This window comes from Polistes dominula, unplaced genomic scaffold (assembly GCF_049000335.1).
Source record: "Polistes dominula isolate Pdom_NZ unplaced genomic scaffold, Pdom_raw_medaka contig_21, whole genome shotgun sequence".
NCBI lineage: Eukaryota > Metazoa > Arthropoda > Insecta > Hymenoptera > Vespidae > Polistes > Polistes dominula.
In genome coordinates, this window is record NW_028301061.1 from 5404479 (window position 1) to 5423267 (window position 18789).

At 31.8% G+C, this 18789-nt stretch overlaps 1 protein-coding gene across 1 annotated transcript; it reads left to right on the top strand.

The window, feature by feature from the left end:
• The first annotated feature begins 428 nt into the window (after positions 1-428).
• LOC149031452 (odorant receptor 13a-like) lies at positions 429-18516 on the top strand. The gene is made up of 6 exons (XM_089175932.1): positions 429-675; positions 5732-6017; positions 17228-17327; positions 17389-17499; positions 17578-17733; positions 18357-18516. The coding sequence occupies exons 1-6, from the start codon at positions 438-440 to the stop codon at positions 18405-18407; spliced, it is 942 nt and encodes a 313-aa protein (XP_089032058.1). The 5' UTR covers positions 429-437; the 3' UTR covers positions 18408-18516.
• Positions 18517-18789: the final 273 nt, after the last annotated feature.

The following is an 18789-nucleotide window of genomic DNA, read 5'->3' on the forward strand; positions in this document are numbered from 1 at the left end:
AAAAAAATGTGTTCCTAAAACTTAAGGATGTGTTCTAATATTTCAAGGAAACATAGTTATAAATGATTCAAAACGATACTGCTTAAAAATATATCAATTAAGATACTTGAAATATTGAGCCTTTAGCCTAGAGTTAACTTTAAAAAAATATAACATTCTTTGTCTACTGCTATGTACAATAATATTTAATTATGCATTATCACTTTTATTGTTATTTTCTTTTCAAGGTTATAGATTTCTCGAATACTGTGAAAGCAATTACGTGGAGTAGACGATTGCTCTACTTTTCTGGAATTTGGCCATTGGAAATTCGTGACTCATTATTCCTACTCTTTTTCTTATATGGATGTCTTTACAGTTTCTTAGGACTTCTGGATTTAATCGATTATATTACCAATTTTCGTTATGTGCTTACTAATATTATGGAGAATTTGCTAATGGTAATGACACTGACAAAACTTAGCATGTGTCGAATGAAGAGTCGATCTCTGTCACAATTTTTGAAGGAGACTGAAGCAGATTACATCGTTGAAAATTATAAAAGTGAAGAAGAACGATTAATTTTTCTTAAATATAACAAAAATTCATATCGATTTATAATGACAGCGTTTCCATCGATGACTTTCATACTTCTCTTATATTATTTTAAGACAGTCGTACCGAGTATATTAAGTGGTAATATAACAATTCTTAATATTTTTCTCACCTTCATTTTTTTTAAGTTATTTAAAACTTTTTTATTCCTATCAAAAAATTAAAAATAATTTTAATATATAAATATTTGTAAACATACGTTTTAATGTGATTAAGTGAAGAATAGTAGAACAGAACAGTAAAATGGATTGTCCGCTTTTTCGAATAATACTAGCTTTTGACACTTATTTCATCAAAAGAGAATCATTTTCAAATTTTTAAAAATTTATAATGAATATTTTAGAGTTAATTTATAAGTTCTAAACATTGTATAGATTGTCTATTCATGCTATAGAATGCCTAGACGATCTTAATTGATCTAAATTATTTGCATTAGTAAGCTAATTTTTGAAAAAAGGAGACTAAAAAAATAATTATTATTAGGTAAATTTGTGTGCCATTTTCTATACTACTTCCTTCTTCCCTTACTACATCATCATCATCAATATCATCGTCATCGCCATCATGTACAGTTTTTATGACATCGTTTCGGTCATCATCCTGCTGGACTCATTATTCCTATTTTTCCTATTTTTCCCATTTTCTTTTCAAATAAACTTTTTGTCAAAAGTCTTTTATCGTCAATCTTATTCACATGATCTCGTTATTCTCTTCTTCTTCTTCTTATCCACTTTAAAAAGTTTTGGATCTCACATTCTTTTCTTATTTCTTTGTTTCTTCTACTGTCTCTTGGTAAGTTAACTGTTATAGCTCGTAGCGTCTTCATTTCTGTAGTTCTCAGGATATGCTTTCTTACCATGGACTCTGCCCTTGTTTCTGCTGCATTTGTTATTATCCGTTTAAAGCAAGTTTTTTGTATTTGTATCTTAATCTTAATGCTCATATGTTTTTTTCTTTATATAATATTTCTAAGATATAAACAGATTATAAAGGCTTTAGTTGTTTGGTCTCTTACCTGCTTTTCTAGATTTCCATCGCCCGTAATGGTCACTCTTAGGTATTTAAATAGCATAAATTTGTTGATACTTTTATTGTATACAGCTAACTTGAATCGCTCGTGCTCTTTTAAGATGGTGAGTTATTCGATCTTTTATACCAGAATAGTCATATTAGGCTTTCCTGAGGTTTTATTAAATCTATAAAACATCCTTTCTTGATCATCTTTATCGTCCAAAATGATGATTGCATCGTCAGCGTAACATAATATATTTATATTTTTCTTTCCTCGCTTTACTTCTTTTCCAGTTGTTTTATCTCCTTGATTATTTTATCCATTATCAGGTTGAAAAGAATCGGACTTAGACTGTCTCTGTGTCTGATTCCGCTCGTTATTGGAATCTTTTTCGTCGTCAAATTACCTGTTCCTACCTATGTTGCGTTTGTGGTAATAGGTTCTTTTATTGTCTGCATGATCTTGCGGTTTACTTCTTTGACTCTCAAGAGCTATAGTACGGTTTCTAACTTAACTATGTCAAATGCTTGCTGGAGATCAACGAAGCACCTGAATATTGGTTTTTAAAATTCTATAGCTTTTTCTAAGTACTGTATCTAACCTGAAATTTCAGTGTATGATAGTTCACTTTAGTGTAAACAAAGTAATTTTTTATTAGTTTTAAAAATGTCTACTTTTGTGCCAACTAAAGTGTATTAGCGGGGAATATTATTGCACTACTTTATTCAAAAGAAATCGGCAGCTGAAGCACATACAATTCTTGTTGAGACTTATGGTAACAATGCTCTGTCGGATACGACATGCAGAGACTGGTTTGGAAATAATTTTAAAAATAATGATTTCGAACTTGAGGATAAAGAACGTTCTGGCGCACCAAAAAAATTTCAAGACAGAGAATTGGAGGAATTACTCGATGAAAACCGATCTCAGACGCTAGCAGAACTTGGAAAAACATTACAAGTTGATAAGTTACCTGTTTCAAAACGTTTAAAAATGTTAGGAATGATCCAGAAGCAAGGACATTGGGTGCCATATGAATTGAAGCTAAGAGACATCGTACGGCGTTTTGTCATGTGTAAACTTCTGCTTCAACGGCAGAAAAAAAAGGTTTTTTGCACCGTATCGTGACTGGCTATGAAAAATGGATACACTATGATAATCCAAAGCGTAGAAAATCATGGGGTAAGCCTGGCCATGCATCAACATCGTCCGCCAAACCAAATATCCATGGTTCGAAGCTTCCTTTCTATATTTGGTGGGATCAGCAGGGTGTAATTTATTATGAGCTGCTTAAACCGAATGAGACTATTACGGGAGATCGCTATCGACTTCAATTGATGCTTTTGAGTCGAGCCCTAAAAGATAAACGGCCGCTATACGAGAACAGACACGACAAAGTGATTTTGTTATATGACAACACCCGGCTTCATGCTGCGAAACCAGTGAAAACCTATCTGGAAACGCTTCAATGGGAAATTCTATCCCACCCGCCGTATTCACCTGACATAACCCCTTCTAATTTTCATCTATTCCGTTCGATAGCACATGGCTTAGCTGACCAGCCTTTTCATTCTTACGAAGAAGCTAAAAAATGGGTCGATTCTTGGATAGCCTTAAAAGACATGTCGTTTATCCAACGCGGAACTCATATACTGCCAGAAAGATGGGAGAAAGTTGTCTTTAACGATGGACAATACTTTCAATAAAGTGTTTTTGTGCCTTATATTTTAAATAAAGTTTTTATTTTGTAAAAAAAACAGCGAGAACTTATTCGAGGTCCTAATATAATTCTATATCACATTTAATTTAGGTATAAAGTAAATATATAGCGTTTTACTCGTTTTGTTAGTCTCATTAATATGAAAAAGTATGTACGATCCGAAATGATCGTACGGTAATTAGCGGTATTCGAAAATCGCGCGCGTGCGATTCTATCGATTAATATAATATTCTTGATCGATACTCGTTAGGAGTATCGAAAACTACAGGCGAATATCGAAGCGCTCCTATAGTTACCCTCACCTCTCGCATCCCCACTTCTCACATCCCTAGCGTATGCGCCCTGCTGGGCGAGTACAAAAGGACATTCTTACTATTTCACCACTGGACGCCTGTAAATATACATCCAAGTCGAAACGAGAAAGCAAAGTGCTAAGTCAAAGGAGTTAAGTTGAGATAGTTAAGTCAAGGGAGTTTAAGTCGTAACAAAAGATGAGATCTTTCCTTTATATTCATTTCATGTTAACGGTAATTTCCCGCGTGGGAACGCCACGTGGTGGATTCTCATTGTTATAATCTAATATCATCCAGGGTTTTTATTTCGCAAGGCTTTTCCCTAACGAGCCAATAAAGCATTGCATCTTGGTTTGGCTTAATCACGTGTTTTACACCTAAACCTAACCCTTTATTCTCCACATCATAGCATATACGAAATTGCCAGAGGACTCCTAATCGAGAAATTAAGGCCCATACAAAGTATATTTTCCCATTTGTAATGTAATACTTCAGGAGTTTCTGGCCATTTTCACAATCGCCCATGCTTTTGCATAGAAGATATAGTAGCTCTAGTATCAGTAACAAAAAGGGTTTTTCCAGTAAAATATTCGCCTTCCTATAAAAATATTGCATGTTCATTAAAATCTTTTTTAACGCTAAACCATTTATTCTTGTTCAATATTCCTCTTCTTCCCAATGTGTGTCAACTTCTAGAAAATATCAAATAATACGATTCGGTAGTTGACCCCGGTAAATTACGTTTTTGATCTTGGAATGTAAAAAACAATGTGTTTAATGAATAAGAAATTTAATAGCTATTCGAATAGTGAAAATTTCAGGCATAAAGAGTCAAAAGCTAAGAAATTACTTATCGTCAATTACTTACGTCTTCTTAACGAAAGTGTTAAGAAAGTGACAGTCTGAAAGAATATGACTGTCGTTACCGATATATTAATCGTTCGTAGATATGATAAACAATCGTATCAAAGCAACCGTATAATATCATCGCATCGACAAATGAAATAGCTCATCTACCACATTTGTTTTGAAAGATTAATACTTAAAGAAAGTTCATTTTTCACGTTTTAATGGAAAATGATCAATTTTTGGCACATGGTCAACGATTGGTGCCTTCACCCTATGTAGTCTTTTATTAATTTCTCTTCTTTGGTGTTTTCATACCTGAATTTATGTTATCGTTTATGAGAATTATGAATGTTATTAGTACGTATTTTGTTCATTGTTTAAAAATTAGTAAATCTATCCCCATTCTTCTTAATGGTGTTCTCGTTAAAATGAACTTTTATACCATTGATAATCTTGTTGCCTATACTTGCTTTGAAATCATCAACTATTACAGTCTCTTCTTGTCTAGGCATGTTGTCTAGATACCCTAGTAGCATTTCGTAAAACTCGACATTCTTCTTCTGTTGTTTGACGATATCTGGAGCATACACACTTTTTATATGTGTCGATTTCCTCTTTTGGAGTTTTAGGATTACTTGTAGTATTCTGTCACTGATGTATTTAATGTCTAATATGGTGTTTTCGTACCTTTTATTCATCAATATGCCCCCTCCTGATGTATCTCTTTAATTTTTTTCTTTTCCGCTGTATATTAGGATGTATTCACTGTATCTATAGTTGCATTTAACTTTCTTTACAATTTTAGAAAAAGCTTGTATTTTTACAAATAATTTACAAATGTGCATAAAAACTTATCCGTGAAAAATGGAGTTTAAAGATTCTAAGAATCTTAATAAAAATATTTCTGTAATTGAATATTCCCAAAAGAACTTTTCATCAAGAGTTTGGCACGTTTTTGGGATTAAAAAACACTGTGCGTTTTATCATTAAACACCTGTTAAAGGGTTTATAGACAAGGGTTAGATAGACAAACCTCGTTGAAAATTTTGTAAAAACCTTTTCTTATAATTCTATATTTAACTTTATCATTTTTATAAGTGTAGATTATGTCATTGCAGTTTTGCGATCAAATATTTGTGAACCTATACATGGTAAATTTGTAAAATATTGATTTAATATTTATTTTTTATTGTTTTCAAACAACTAGTAAGTTTTAAAAATTTTTTTAAAAACTTATTATTTATATTAATTATTATTTTTCAGTTAAGGGTAACTCTTCCTTGGAGTATAAATTACCTTATAAAATAAAACCGTTATTAAAGCCAGACGGTATCAAGAGTTATGCTTTTGGTTGCATATATGAATTTTTTCGTATTACCATGGTTGTTTCCGGATACATTGGAACTGATTGTTTATTAGCTTCTACCGGTTTTCATCTTACTGGACAATTAGCCATACTGAAATATAGAATAAATAAAGTTTTAGAAGATTCTGATGGTTCTCGACGAGGAATTAAAAAAATGGTTCTTCGGCATCATCATTTAATAAGGTGACTTTAGTTTTTAGGTAAAACAAATAGTTTTTCCATTCAAACAACATCTTTAAAGAAAACGTTGATTTATTTAAAATAATAGAAATATGTAAAAAGCTGTAAATTATTTACCATGTGTTCTTTACCTTACTTTGTTTTTTTCTTTGTTATCTTTGTTTGTTGAAATATTATCTTCTAAGATTTTCAGAATATCTTTATAAGAAAACTATATTTTATTTAAAAAATATTATAAATATTATTCTTTCTTGATAAAAATGTAAATACTTTAAATACTACAAATATTAAAAATTATGGAATTGTTTTAAAATTATATACAAACATAAAGCTTCAAAGAATCTTTCAATAATAAAGTGCAAACATCAATTTTTTATTTTCATCTGATGAGTTTATTTTAGATGTTTTCTTCATTATTTTTTAATACTATAATAACATTAGTTTTTGTTATTATTTGCTTAATATAAGTTTCTATTTACCCTTTATCAAGTATTATTTTTTTAATTGAATTTTTTTCGTCTCTCTAAGAGTTTCTCGATCTTACTAGCTCATTTATCTCTTTTTTAAATGAACCTCTACTTTTCAACGTGCAATTCTAAATTTTTATATCTACTATTTAATACTGGCTGTTTAGGCGAATACAGGTACTTTAAAAAAAACGTGTATACAGATCACACGTATTAGAAGTGAAACCTTCAAAAATCGAAGTCTTGAGAGAATGAGACGAATTCACAGTTTCAAAAGTAAGATAATTTTAGGATTTATTTATTATAATATTATTGCCATATATAATAGGTCACCGGTATGGTCTCTGGGTGCAATAGCTTATAAAATGTAAACTTTTCCAAATTCACGCAATAAAAATAGAATGCTGAATGCGATAGTTATAAATAGACACCAAAATGGTAGGATGTTTATCAAAGGAAATATAATTCGTCAGAAACTAAGTAAATATAAATAATTCTTTTTTTGAAACTAAGGTATAAAATTTTTTTGTTAGTATGATTTTGAATTTCCCATTCATCATACATTCTTGCGCTGCTAACAATATTTTAGGATAGACGAAATAAAGACGTTACGAAAAACATATGGAAAATACTGCTGGACTGAACGAAGGTTCTGGTAAAATGCAATGAGAGATCTACTAGAGATATTCTTTAGAAATGTTTTTTCAACTCTATAGCCTGCCACACTTCAAGACCCTTATTATTTATAACATATCTCATCTTTATTCTTTGGACCACAAACTTATATTTCTAAATACTCTCGTCTAAATAAAGATCTGAACAACGAAAAATCTAAAAATTGCATTGAATCGTATCGCTCTCTCAGCTTATCGAACTGTGTACACTACGAGTCTCAGATTTCAGCTGTGTGGTAAGCTCCTCTGATTCACGCTGGGCGTTCAACATCTTAAAAATGTTTTCATTTTATTGAAAAATTAGTATAAGTTTCTTAAATACGCAAATTTCACAATAATTAATATAATTTTCTTATATGCATAGGTCAGTACATGTCTTTAGATATTTTTTATAAAAACATATAAAAATCAAATTTTATAGACATATTTTGTATGTCAGACATATATCCTAACTAGTGAATCGTCTGCTTAAGGATCTTAACCTAAAATTTCGAAAATTTCCACCTCTAATTTCTTACTATTTTTCTTCGAAAGGTTTTCCTTTTCTTCAGACTCCCTTACCTTTTCAGGCGTTTTGGAGTCATGGGTAGACTCGGAGTCTTGAGGTGAATTTGTTAACAGGTAGCGTTTCAGTTGTCGACGCCCCTAGCGATAAGTTTACTAACTGCTCTCTTTCCGTCGGTAAGAAAGTGTCCTTGCTGGTCGACTCTTCTATCCTGTTTGTAGTTCCTATAAGCAAAAGCAACTAACAGTTATGACGCGCCTCTCGTACACGCACTAACCCAATCTTGTAAAACAATATGTCCCAACACTCGTGTATGCGCACTGCCATTTTTTTTTTAATATGTCCCACCACTCGTGTGGGTGTCTTAGAACAATATGTTTCACCACTCGTGTAGCGTATTGCCATTTTTTAGAACAATATGTCCCACCCCTCGTGTGGGCGCATTTTCATTTTTTGAACATACGTTCAAAATTTACACGGAACAAAAAACCAAACTTACCAGACGATTGTGTTAAATCCTGTAATGGCGCTACGCTATTCTTGACGCCACGAAAAGCTTCCTCCAATTATTTTATTTTTTTCCACATTCTCTCTTCTCTTTCTACTCGTTCTCTATTCTTTTTATTTTTGGACATCTTCTCCGTTTCTTAATCACTTTTCTTCCCGTCTTTTAATCACTCTTCTTCTTTTTTTTTTTTTTACTCTGATGATGTGATGCTATCGAGCACAAATCTGAATTATTACTCTGAAATTGTGGTGACATCGCAGCGCAAGCAGCGGTACTACGTGTTTTGTAATCCTGAGAATGAGACATCATATAATCGGGAACATCTTTCGTAAACAAAAGAATTATGTATTTTGAATAACCTTTTGTCTTAGATTGTATTTGTCTAAATTGTCACTTTTAGATAGTAAATATAAAAAGATATTGTACATAGAAAATATTTACATAAAAATTGTGTAAAGTTTCATTGTATATATCCTTACAATAACATTTCATATACCTATTGTACATAAATTCAGTTCACAACATTAATACTACTTTACGATAACATATCACTTTCGCATTGTCTTTATGCGTTTATTAGTTCTCTTATTTACTCCAGCTCTTTTTCCGTATTTCTCAACAGCTACTCATCTTCTTTTACTTTCCATTTTTTGATAAGTAATGTGATGTTTGAAAATTGAAAGCCCTGCCGGCTTTCCTTAACTCGATTTATCACCAGGGAGCTAAAACATTTGCCAGTAAAGCTCATAAACAAGGAAAATCGTATTACATTGAATTTTTATGCGTTTTTACTGTTCACGTATATTTTCTCGTTTTCTGGGTATCTGATTTGTAGTTGATTTTAAAATCTGAATAAAATAAGTTTCCTTGGAATGCTTATATCAGCTTTCATAATTTAGTATTTTACGCGGTCTTATTATATTAGAAACGGACGTTGCTTATTGTACCAGCTGGCTCTAGTTATATGCTCCCATACATACAAAGAATCCAAAAACGATTATTTTTATTTGCATTATTTATATCGGTGTTCAGCAGCAATTTAAAACTCAAATACAACTATTGTTCAGCTAGCGTTCTCGAGATAAAGTTAGCGTAAAAACAGGTTTATTCATTATGTTCACCTTTGGTGATAAGTATCATTGAAATTATCTCATCGAAGCAACGGTTATTGAGACTTATGACCAATACATTTGTAGCTGAATTAGTATGTATTTGTAGTACCTATAGTATGTATTTATTACATTATACAATAGAGTATACTTGCTCATTTTAATTTTCTCACACAAATAAAATTACAACTTCTTCAGGTTTATCCTACTTTTTAAAGTAAAAACTTCTTTAAAATTAGGGTGATTTGAAAACGGATAAAATGCTGGAACAAAAAATGCAACGAAACGCAACGAAAGAGAGACAAACAGATAGATAAGATATACAGTTTTTCCTATGATCGGTCTCCTCTTTGTGGGCTGCTTTGTAGTGCCCACTCCTGGCTACTAAGCTACAAAATACATCAGAGAAAAAGAATAAGACAACACTGTAGAACATATTAGAAGTAGCTAACAAACTCTATTCAAAAGCAAGTAAATTACTATCACATTTTTATTTTGCTTCTTCATAAAATATATGTGATTCATAAAGATCAAATTATTTCTATTGAATTTGATTTTTATATGTTTTTATAAAAAATATCCAAAGACATTTATTAACCCAGGCATTTAAAAAAATAATAATAATAATTATAATAATTACGTAATGAGGAAATTTATGGTAATTTTTTAATGAAATAAAAACATTTTTAATACTCTAAACACTCAGCATGTATCGGGGGATTTTACTACGAGGCTCAAATTTAAGACTCGTTGTTTACACAGATTCATAAGCTAAAAGGCGATACGATTCAATGCGTTATTTGGATTTTTTGTGGTTCAGATCTTTATTTAGACAAGAGTATTTAGAGAAGATAAGTTTTTGGTATAAAGATTAAAGATGAGATATGTTATAAATAATTAGGATCTAAAGAGAAGTGTGGCAGGCTATGGAGTTGAAAAAGTATTTCTCGAAAATATCTCTATTAGATCTCTCATTGCATTTGTACCAGAACCTTCTATCAGTCCAACAGTATTTTCCATATGTTCTCGTATCGTCCTTCTTTCGTCATTCCTAAAATATTTGTTAGACATCGCAGAAATGTAGATGAAAGTGAAAAATCGAAAACCATCCTAACAAATAAAATTTTATACCTGAGTTTTACAAAAAGGATAATTTATATTTACTTAGTTTCCGTCAAATTATATTTCCTTTGATAGACATTCTACGATTGTGGTGTCTATCTATAACTATCGCATTCAGCATTCGATTTTTATTGCTTGAATTTGGAAAAGTAGTTTGTATCGGCTATTCCACCCACTTATCATACCGGTTCCCTTTGTTATATATAATATTTATATTATAATAAATAAGTCCTGCAATTATTTTATTTCTGATACTCTGTATATGACTCATTCTCTCGAGGCTTGATTTTAATAAGGTTTCACTTCTAACACGTGTGATCTGCACACATGATATTTTTTGTTAACGCTTGAGCGACTATCGAAGTCGAAGAGAAAGAGGGGTGCCTTTTATTCGAAGTCCATTTGTTGAAAAAGGAGAGGACAATTAAAAGGAAACAAATGGAATTATCGTGGCGGAAAGTCACACACGCTACTTTTTGAAATCCTTACTTCGCACAATAGCGGGTAGCAACAGATACTATAATCGACGTTTTTACGATCACTTACGTTAAAAGCACGAAAGCATAAATACTCATATATTCTTTTATTTCTTAATAACATGAAAATAAAGGACAATATTTCTTACAACTAAACTTTGGAAAAAATAATCTTTACTCATTCTAGAAATCTTTATATATACTAGGTTGTTCAATAATTTTTTCGGTTCGATAAGAGAGGGCGTTGCTACTAGCCTAAATTTTGTTTTGTTTTGTTGGTACACTCCTCATATGAACACATGTGAAGTTTCATGTTAACCTGTTAATTCATTCTTTGTTTGCAAGCCATTTAGTATCGACGATTCAATTTACAATTGAAAAAAACAAGTATCGTGCAGTGAACGAATTTTTTTTTTTGAAGGTTTAAAAGCAAAGGAAATTTATGCCCGAATATTGAAAGTGTATAAGGACTCTTCGCCTTCAATTAGTACAGTAGAAAGATAGGTTGCTGAATTTAAACGTGATCGTATAAGTCTTACAGACGATCTACATCAAGGACGTCCAAAAACAGCAACAACACCGGAAATCGTAGAAAAAATACAGGATATTGCATTGGAAAATCATCGAGTGACTGAAAGAGATCTAGGCATCTCATTAGGCAGTATAAGCAATATTTTGACTCAAGTATTGGGTTTCAGAAAGTTGTGTGCACAATGGGTTAGGCATTCGCTAACAATGGAACAAAAACACATTCAAATGCGACTTTCTCAGCAACTTTTAGAGCGTTTTCGAAAGGATAAAGTGGATTCTGTGCGTCGATTAATCACTATAGATGAGACTTAGGTCTATCACTATGATTTTGAATCAAAACAAGAGACTAAAGAGTGGTGTGAACCTGGTTCTTCAGCTCCGAAACGAGTTCGTGTCCAGAAATTGGCCAAGAAGGTGTTAGCATCAGTTTTTTGAGATGCGAAAGGAATTTTGTTTGTGGATTACTTGCAAACTGGTAAAACAATAAATTCTGAATATTATTGTAACCTTTTAGACCAGCTGAAGGAAAAAATTCGTGAAAAAAGACTCGGTTTGCAGAAGAAAAAATCATTTTTTATTAGGGCAATGCACCGTGTCACAAAAGCATTTTGGCAATGGCTAAAATCCATGAATTAAAGTTCGAATTGTTGGAGCATCCACCGTATTCACCAGATTTGGCCCCAAGCGACTTCCATTTGTTTCCAGACTTAAAAAAAAATGATGCGTGGAAAGCGTTTTTCATCAAATGATGAGGTCATAACAGCTGTGGAAGCGTATTTTGCAGTCCTTCCAGATCCTCACTTTAGGGATGGAATTCATAAATTGGAATCTCGTTGGAACAAGTGTATTGATGTTCAGGGAGACTATACTGAATAATAAAGTGTATTTCAAACCATAAAATTGTGTTTTTCTTATCGAACCGAAAAACTTATAGAACAACCTAATTCTTCTGTGTGTGTATATGTCACTGAACTCCTCCTAGACGGCTGGACCGATTTTAATGAAATTTTTTGTGTGTCTTTAGGTGGATTCGAAAATGGTTTAGATTTACAATTCGGTCCAATTTAAATTGTTAATTTAATTTATTTTTTATTTATAAATTGTTATACGAAAATTTTATTGGTTGAAGTTAGTCGATATTCGAGTTATAGAGAATATTCAAGTCGATAATCGAAGTTATTCGATTCCAGTTTGTCCCGACAGTTAGTGCTGCGATCACATTCAGGAAAATATTTTGTAACTTCGTGTTATTATTGTGTTACAAAAAATCGTGTGGTAATTAAAATATTACATTAAGATCTAACTAGTGTTTGAAGAGTTTTGAAGTGTGCATAAAAAACTATACATTTTGCAAATTTAGTGCGGAATTAAAGTAAGTATTTTATATAATTTTCTATCAAATTTACACGTGCGTTGATTAACAACCACCTTAACCTACGAATTTATTTGTGTAGCTAATTGATTTCATAACAAATTTTTTCAATTGTATTTATTTAAAATTATTCCAACTATTAATGAAGTTTTAGTTGTTATGGCTGGTGACCCATGAGAACGTCGAGATATTCGCATACAACGCAGAGATAATACGATACAAATAATTCAAGACAATCCTCTTTCTTACATTGCACTGCAGTAAGTTGATATTTTTGGAAGGAGAAGATGGATATCATTTAAATATCAAACAAAGGAATCCAACTAGAAGTAAAACTTTTTTTTATTACGACAACTTTTCTTTACAATTTGTCTAGCTTGGACATTCGGTAAATTAGTTTATCACCATGTAAATATAGCACGAGGATACTTAACCCGCAGAGAAGTATCGAGTATATCTGTTAGTACAGTTGAGTTAATGGATTACGCACTAATTATGTGTTACGTAGTAGGTCTATCGAATGTTTCCTATGTAGTCTTCTGGGTTGATCGAATGAGTATAATTTACTTCCAGCAGCGTTGGGATGTTGATCAAGTCTATTTTTGTAGTTTTCGCATAATCGGGCTATTTCATCAGAAACCGATAATATATTTAGATCTTTACGTAACTCGTCATTGCGTATGTACCACGGGGCATCAACTATTGTTCTAAGGAGTATAGCTTGTAGTGATTCTAGTTTTTGAATATGACTCTTTGCTGCCATACCCCAGAGTTGTATACCATGAGTCCAAATGGGTTTGATTATTGCCTTGTATAGCAGTAATTTGTTTTCTGGTGATAGTTTAGACTGCCTGCTGGTAAGCCAATACATATCTCTCCTTTTGAGCTTAATTTGCTGAAGTTTTTTATATATGTTGTTTCCAGGTAAGTTTGGAGTCCATGTGCAATCCCAGGTATTTGACAGCTTTCATTTGTCGGATTACGATATGATTCAGTGTGATATAAGGTGATGCTTTTTTCTTTAATGTGAAGGTGATATGGTTGCATTTATCCGTATTTATTGCTATTTTCCATTTTTTTAACCACTCTTCAAGCAGCTGAATATGGTTTTGTAATATTTGAGATGCTATCGCTGGATCTTCGTGTCTGGTTAGTATAGCTGTATCGTCTGCAAATGTGAATAGTGTAGTGTTTAGTGTGGTGAGGATATCTGCTGTGTAAAGAGTGTATAGGGTAGGCCCTAGTACACTACTCTGAGGGACGCCTGCTTCTATTATGTAGATATCAGAGGTACTGTCTTGAATTTTTACTATGAATGTTCTGTCTTCTAAATATGACTTGATTAAATGATAGAAGCTGATTGAAAAATTGAATTTAATCTTATATAATAAGCCTTCATGCCACACCTTGTCGAAAGCTTTCTCTACATCTAGGAATAATGCCGCACAGTATTGTTTAAGTTCGAGGGCTTCTGTAATTTTATTTGTAAGTCTGTGAACTTGTTCAATTGTGGCGTTTTTTTTGTGAAATCTATCAAAATTTATTAAATCAGGTGTTTTGTCAAGTGCAGTTGGCCAATACGTTAGCTCGCCTGTAGTGAGGACATTGAGGTGTAATTTTAGTATGACCTGTTCAAGGATTCTTCCTCTGGGCGAGATTTTTTTTGAGCCCCATAAACAATGTTTAGCGTTATAATCCCCGCCAACTAAAAATTTATTTCCTAGGGATTTAAAAAACTCGGTGTAGTCTTCATAAGTTAACTTGTGGTTAGGAGGACAATAGACAGCAGAGAGTTTGAAAGGACCGTTATTAGTTAGAATGGTGTCCGTGGTCGCTTGCAATCTTACCTGGCACCAGTTACTATGAAAGTGATGCTTAATATTATCTTTGATAATTACTGCTGAACCGCCGTGGCCTTTGCCAGACAGATGCTTGGTATCGTAAACTGTATAGTAAGGAATCTTTATAAAGTACTTATCTGTTAAGTGAGTTTCTGAGATGAGAATTACGTCTATTTCGTTGATTTGTAAAAATACTTTTAATTCCTGAGTTCTTCGGTGGAGTCCATTGGCGTTCCAGATTGCTATCCTTAACTCTTTAGCCATTTTTATTATTGATCATAGCTAACATGTTTGTTAATAGTTGTATCAATGTGTTAATTTGTTGTGATTGTTGCTGTGATTGCTTAGTTTGCTCAACGAGCATACTTGTTATAAGTTCCGTATTTTTAGCTGATTGTATGATTAGTTGTTTTATTTCTGAGATTTCATTGTGCTAATTGTTATTTTGGTTTAAAGAGGGTGATTTAGCTTGCCGTGATAATGCTTTGGCATAACTTTTGTTAGGTGTAATATATTGTTTGTTTGTGTTGTTATTGTCAAGGTTAGAACTGAGATTTTGCGAGATAGTTTCCGTCAGATAGTTTTTTGTCTAAGAGGAGGACATAATTTCTGTTGCAGTTGTTTTCTAACAATGCACCCTTTATAGCTAGTGGGATGGTTGCCCTGGCAGTTGGAGCACCTTGCATTTTCTATTTTACCTTGTACTGGGCAATTGCTGGTTAAATGTCTACCAGCACATTTAACACAAGCAGGAATCCTAAAGCAATAGTTTCGCGTATGACCATAGGCTTGACATCGCAAACACTGGAGAATGTCTCCTTTTTTTCTGGGCGATTCGAAGGAAATAACCGTATTTAGTAGTCTTACGATTTTGTATATCTCTTTGTTATTATTATTGGGTTCTAGCTCGATAAAGAACAATGGTAACTGCTGTTTAGTGTCGTATTTGACAATGGTATTGATCCTTCTTACCTTATGGTTATGCACCTTGAGTTCTTCAATTATTCTATCAGTTTTCACTGTAGGGTGAATCCCTCTTAACACTACATTGTAGCTTCTATCCTTTTTTACTTGATACGTGTGGAAATTAGTATTTTTATTCTTTAGAGCTATTACAATTTTTCTATAAATTTCTGTTGTATCGGTTTGCAGTCTAATTTGATTGTTTTAGAGTTTTTTGAGCGTGTATTTATCGCCTACAGTTATTTTTAGGAATTCAATCAGTGGTTCTATCACCTGGGCTTCGATAAATATTGGAGGTGGTTTTATTAGAAGGGTACTTCTTTGGCTAGCAGGTTCTAAAGGTTCTTTAGCCTCTTCGGTTAACAGATTGAATGAGTTTGAGGTCGGTATTTTTTTCGAGAGCCAATTACCTTGCACCTCTGAGTCGTAATCCATGCTGAATATGCTATTTTTAAGTTTACAGGTCCCTCGATTTTACGTTTCCTGCTGCTTGTTGTGGGAACATTTGCCACGGTCGTTTCGTGTTTTGTTTCTATTTCAAGATCGCTGTTGTTATTGTTTTTTGAATTAACCTTGCTTATTCGGAATTTAGTACCGGTCTTGGTAATTTTTAATTTTAGATCTTTTTGTTTTGATATTTCCGCCATTTTAACTGATTGGACTAGCCATATGGCAGTCGAGTCAGTTAAAAGATATTGACGGTTAAACTTTTATGCTCGCTTGTATACATATATATGTATATATGTATATGTATATGTATATGTATATGTATATGTATATGTATATGTATATGTATATGTATATGTATATTCGTAGGTATTATATGTATACATGTATGTACACACAAGCTTCCCAATCACTTTCACTACTACTGCGCAGTTATTACAAACACGACCGATCGGATCGAATGACTAAACACGATTCACAGGTAAAACTTATAGATTATTTTATTATTCTTTTTTTTTAATCAATAATTTCTGTTTATCTTATAGATATTTTTATTTGCAGGAGAAGAACTGAATAAGAAAGTTAGTGAAATGAACTTCTACGCATACTGGTTGATGATTCGTGCTAATGAAGATAATAACATTCTCCGATGCAGACAGCTATTTCATCAGTACATTGTCGATATGTATGTGAAAATCGAAAGTGAGAGATTATGATATATATAAAAATTAATCAAACAAAACTTCATTTGAGGAGTACATTCATTTTGGTACATGTAATGACGTTAGATATTGTAATAACTTTTTATTAAAAATTTTCATTAAAACGGTCGAGATTATTACAGCTTATTCCAAAAAGTTTGAAATTTTCGAATTAAAGACGTTTGTATCGGACTGATTGTGAGCCACAGCAACGCGTGGCGGGACACACCTAGTATCCATATAAACTTACTTATAAAAAATACCTCTTTACCTTATTCTAGAAATACCTAGATACATATTAAATAACTATTGTTCTATAACATGTTAGTTGTAACCGTTCCCTGTTTTTATGTTTTTGTATACTTTCACTTCCAAACATTTCTCATTTCCTCATAATTTTTTCTTTTCCTTTAGTGCAATTTTACATACATATTATTTTTGAAGTCAGGGAGAAACGAACTATAAAAAATTATTGATTCTTCTTATATCTGTTTCAGATTAGCAGATATTTTAGAAGATAGTTTTAATATCGTGATTTTTCAACAGTTGCTAGGAACCACGATTCAACTTTGTATATCAAGTTATCAAATGCTCTCTGTACGTATATGTTTCTTGACAAGTTGAACTCTTTCCTAATTAATAATTCTTAAATTTATAGAGCCTAGCAGTCGTAGAAGGGATTAGTATACTAACCTTTGTTATCTATGTTTGTGTTTTGTCAAGCACACTGTTTACTTATTGTTACATCGGAGAGTGCCTCATTGAGGAAGTAATAAATAAAATTAATATATTATATAATATTTGATTTTACTGTTATTTGTAAAAATTTTTCATTTTTTCTATTTAGAGCACAAGCTTGTGTGAGGCACTTTATTATTGCAAATGGTATAAGCTATCGACGGTCGATTCAAAATTTATTTGCATTTGTATGATACGCGCAAGGAAACCGCTGCGATTGACTTCTGCGAAATTTTGCACTGTGTCTTTACGGACATTTACTGACGTAAGTGGTTATTATATATATTTTGTCTTGTTATAACTTGAATTTCTTTTAGCCTTTTTTTATTGTTTTTAAAATTATAAGCTTTATTTTGTCCTATTACTCAAGGTTCTACATTGTATATACAGTGAATTTAAAAAGTATTTGTACACAAATCAATTTGAAATAAAATGTTGTAAAATTGCAGTTTATTACCTAAGTTTTTATAAATAATGAATATGTACATATTCTTGAAAGTTTCTAAAATAGATGAATGAAATAAAAAAAAATTTTTTTCAATAAATTAAAAAATTGACAAGGAAAACAAAAAATCGGCAGAAAAATATGAGCAATAAGTATTCGTACAGTTCTTATTTCGAACTATTTGCAAAAGAGTTTGTATATAAACCATAATGTAAACACATAATGTGATTGCTTTCTGGTTACAATTGACCTTGTCAGTATGCTTGTAACCATTATCGGCATCAGTAGGGTTCAAAATTTTGTAAGATTAAAAATTATTGTTGTAAAATGGGACGAAAACGTACTGGAACAACGATATTTATTTTTAATTTACTTATTTTTTGTATGTTTAAATATTGCGATATAAGAAAATAATTATTTCTTGTTTCTTATCATTTATACAGATAGTAAAGACATCAATGGCATATTTATCAGTGTTACGAACATTCATATAAATGAAAACTATGAAACATCTAGTCAAAAAAAATTATGATTAAGATAATACTGAAATTCTATAGTTAATTTAAAACCAAGTTTTTATTATAAAGGCAATCAATGATACAATTTGAATAAATACTGATAAAATAAATAAGACTAATGATATTTTTATTGATATAATACCTAATTATTAATATAATATATAATACCTATTTATTAATATAATACCTAAACTTATTTAAAACTTTTCTATTGTTTTGTCCTGTGGCATAATAAAGGGTAAATCCGATTTTTACCCTTTTCCAAGAAATGACCTAAAGAAACGTGAAGAAAATAGTTATAATTAGGAGAAATTTGAGGTCGATGATTAGCAGACAAAATAAAAGACTATTCTGAAAC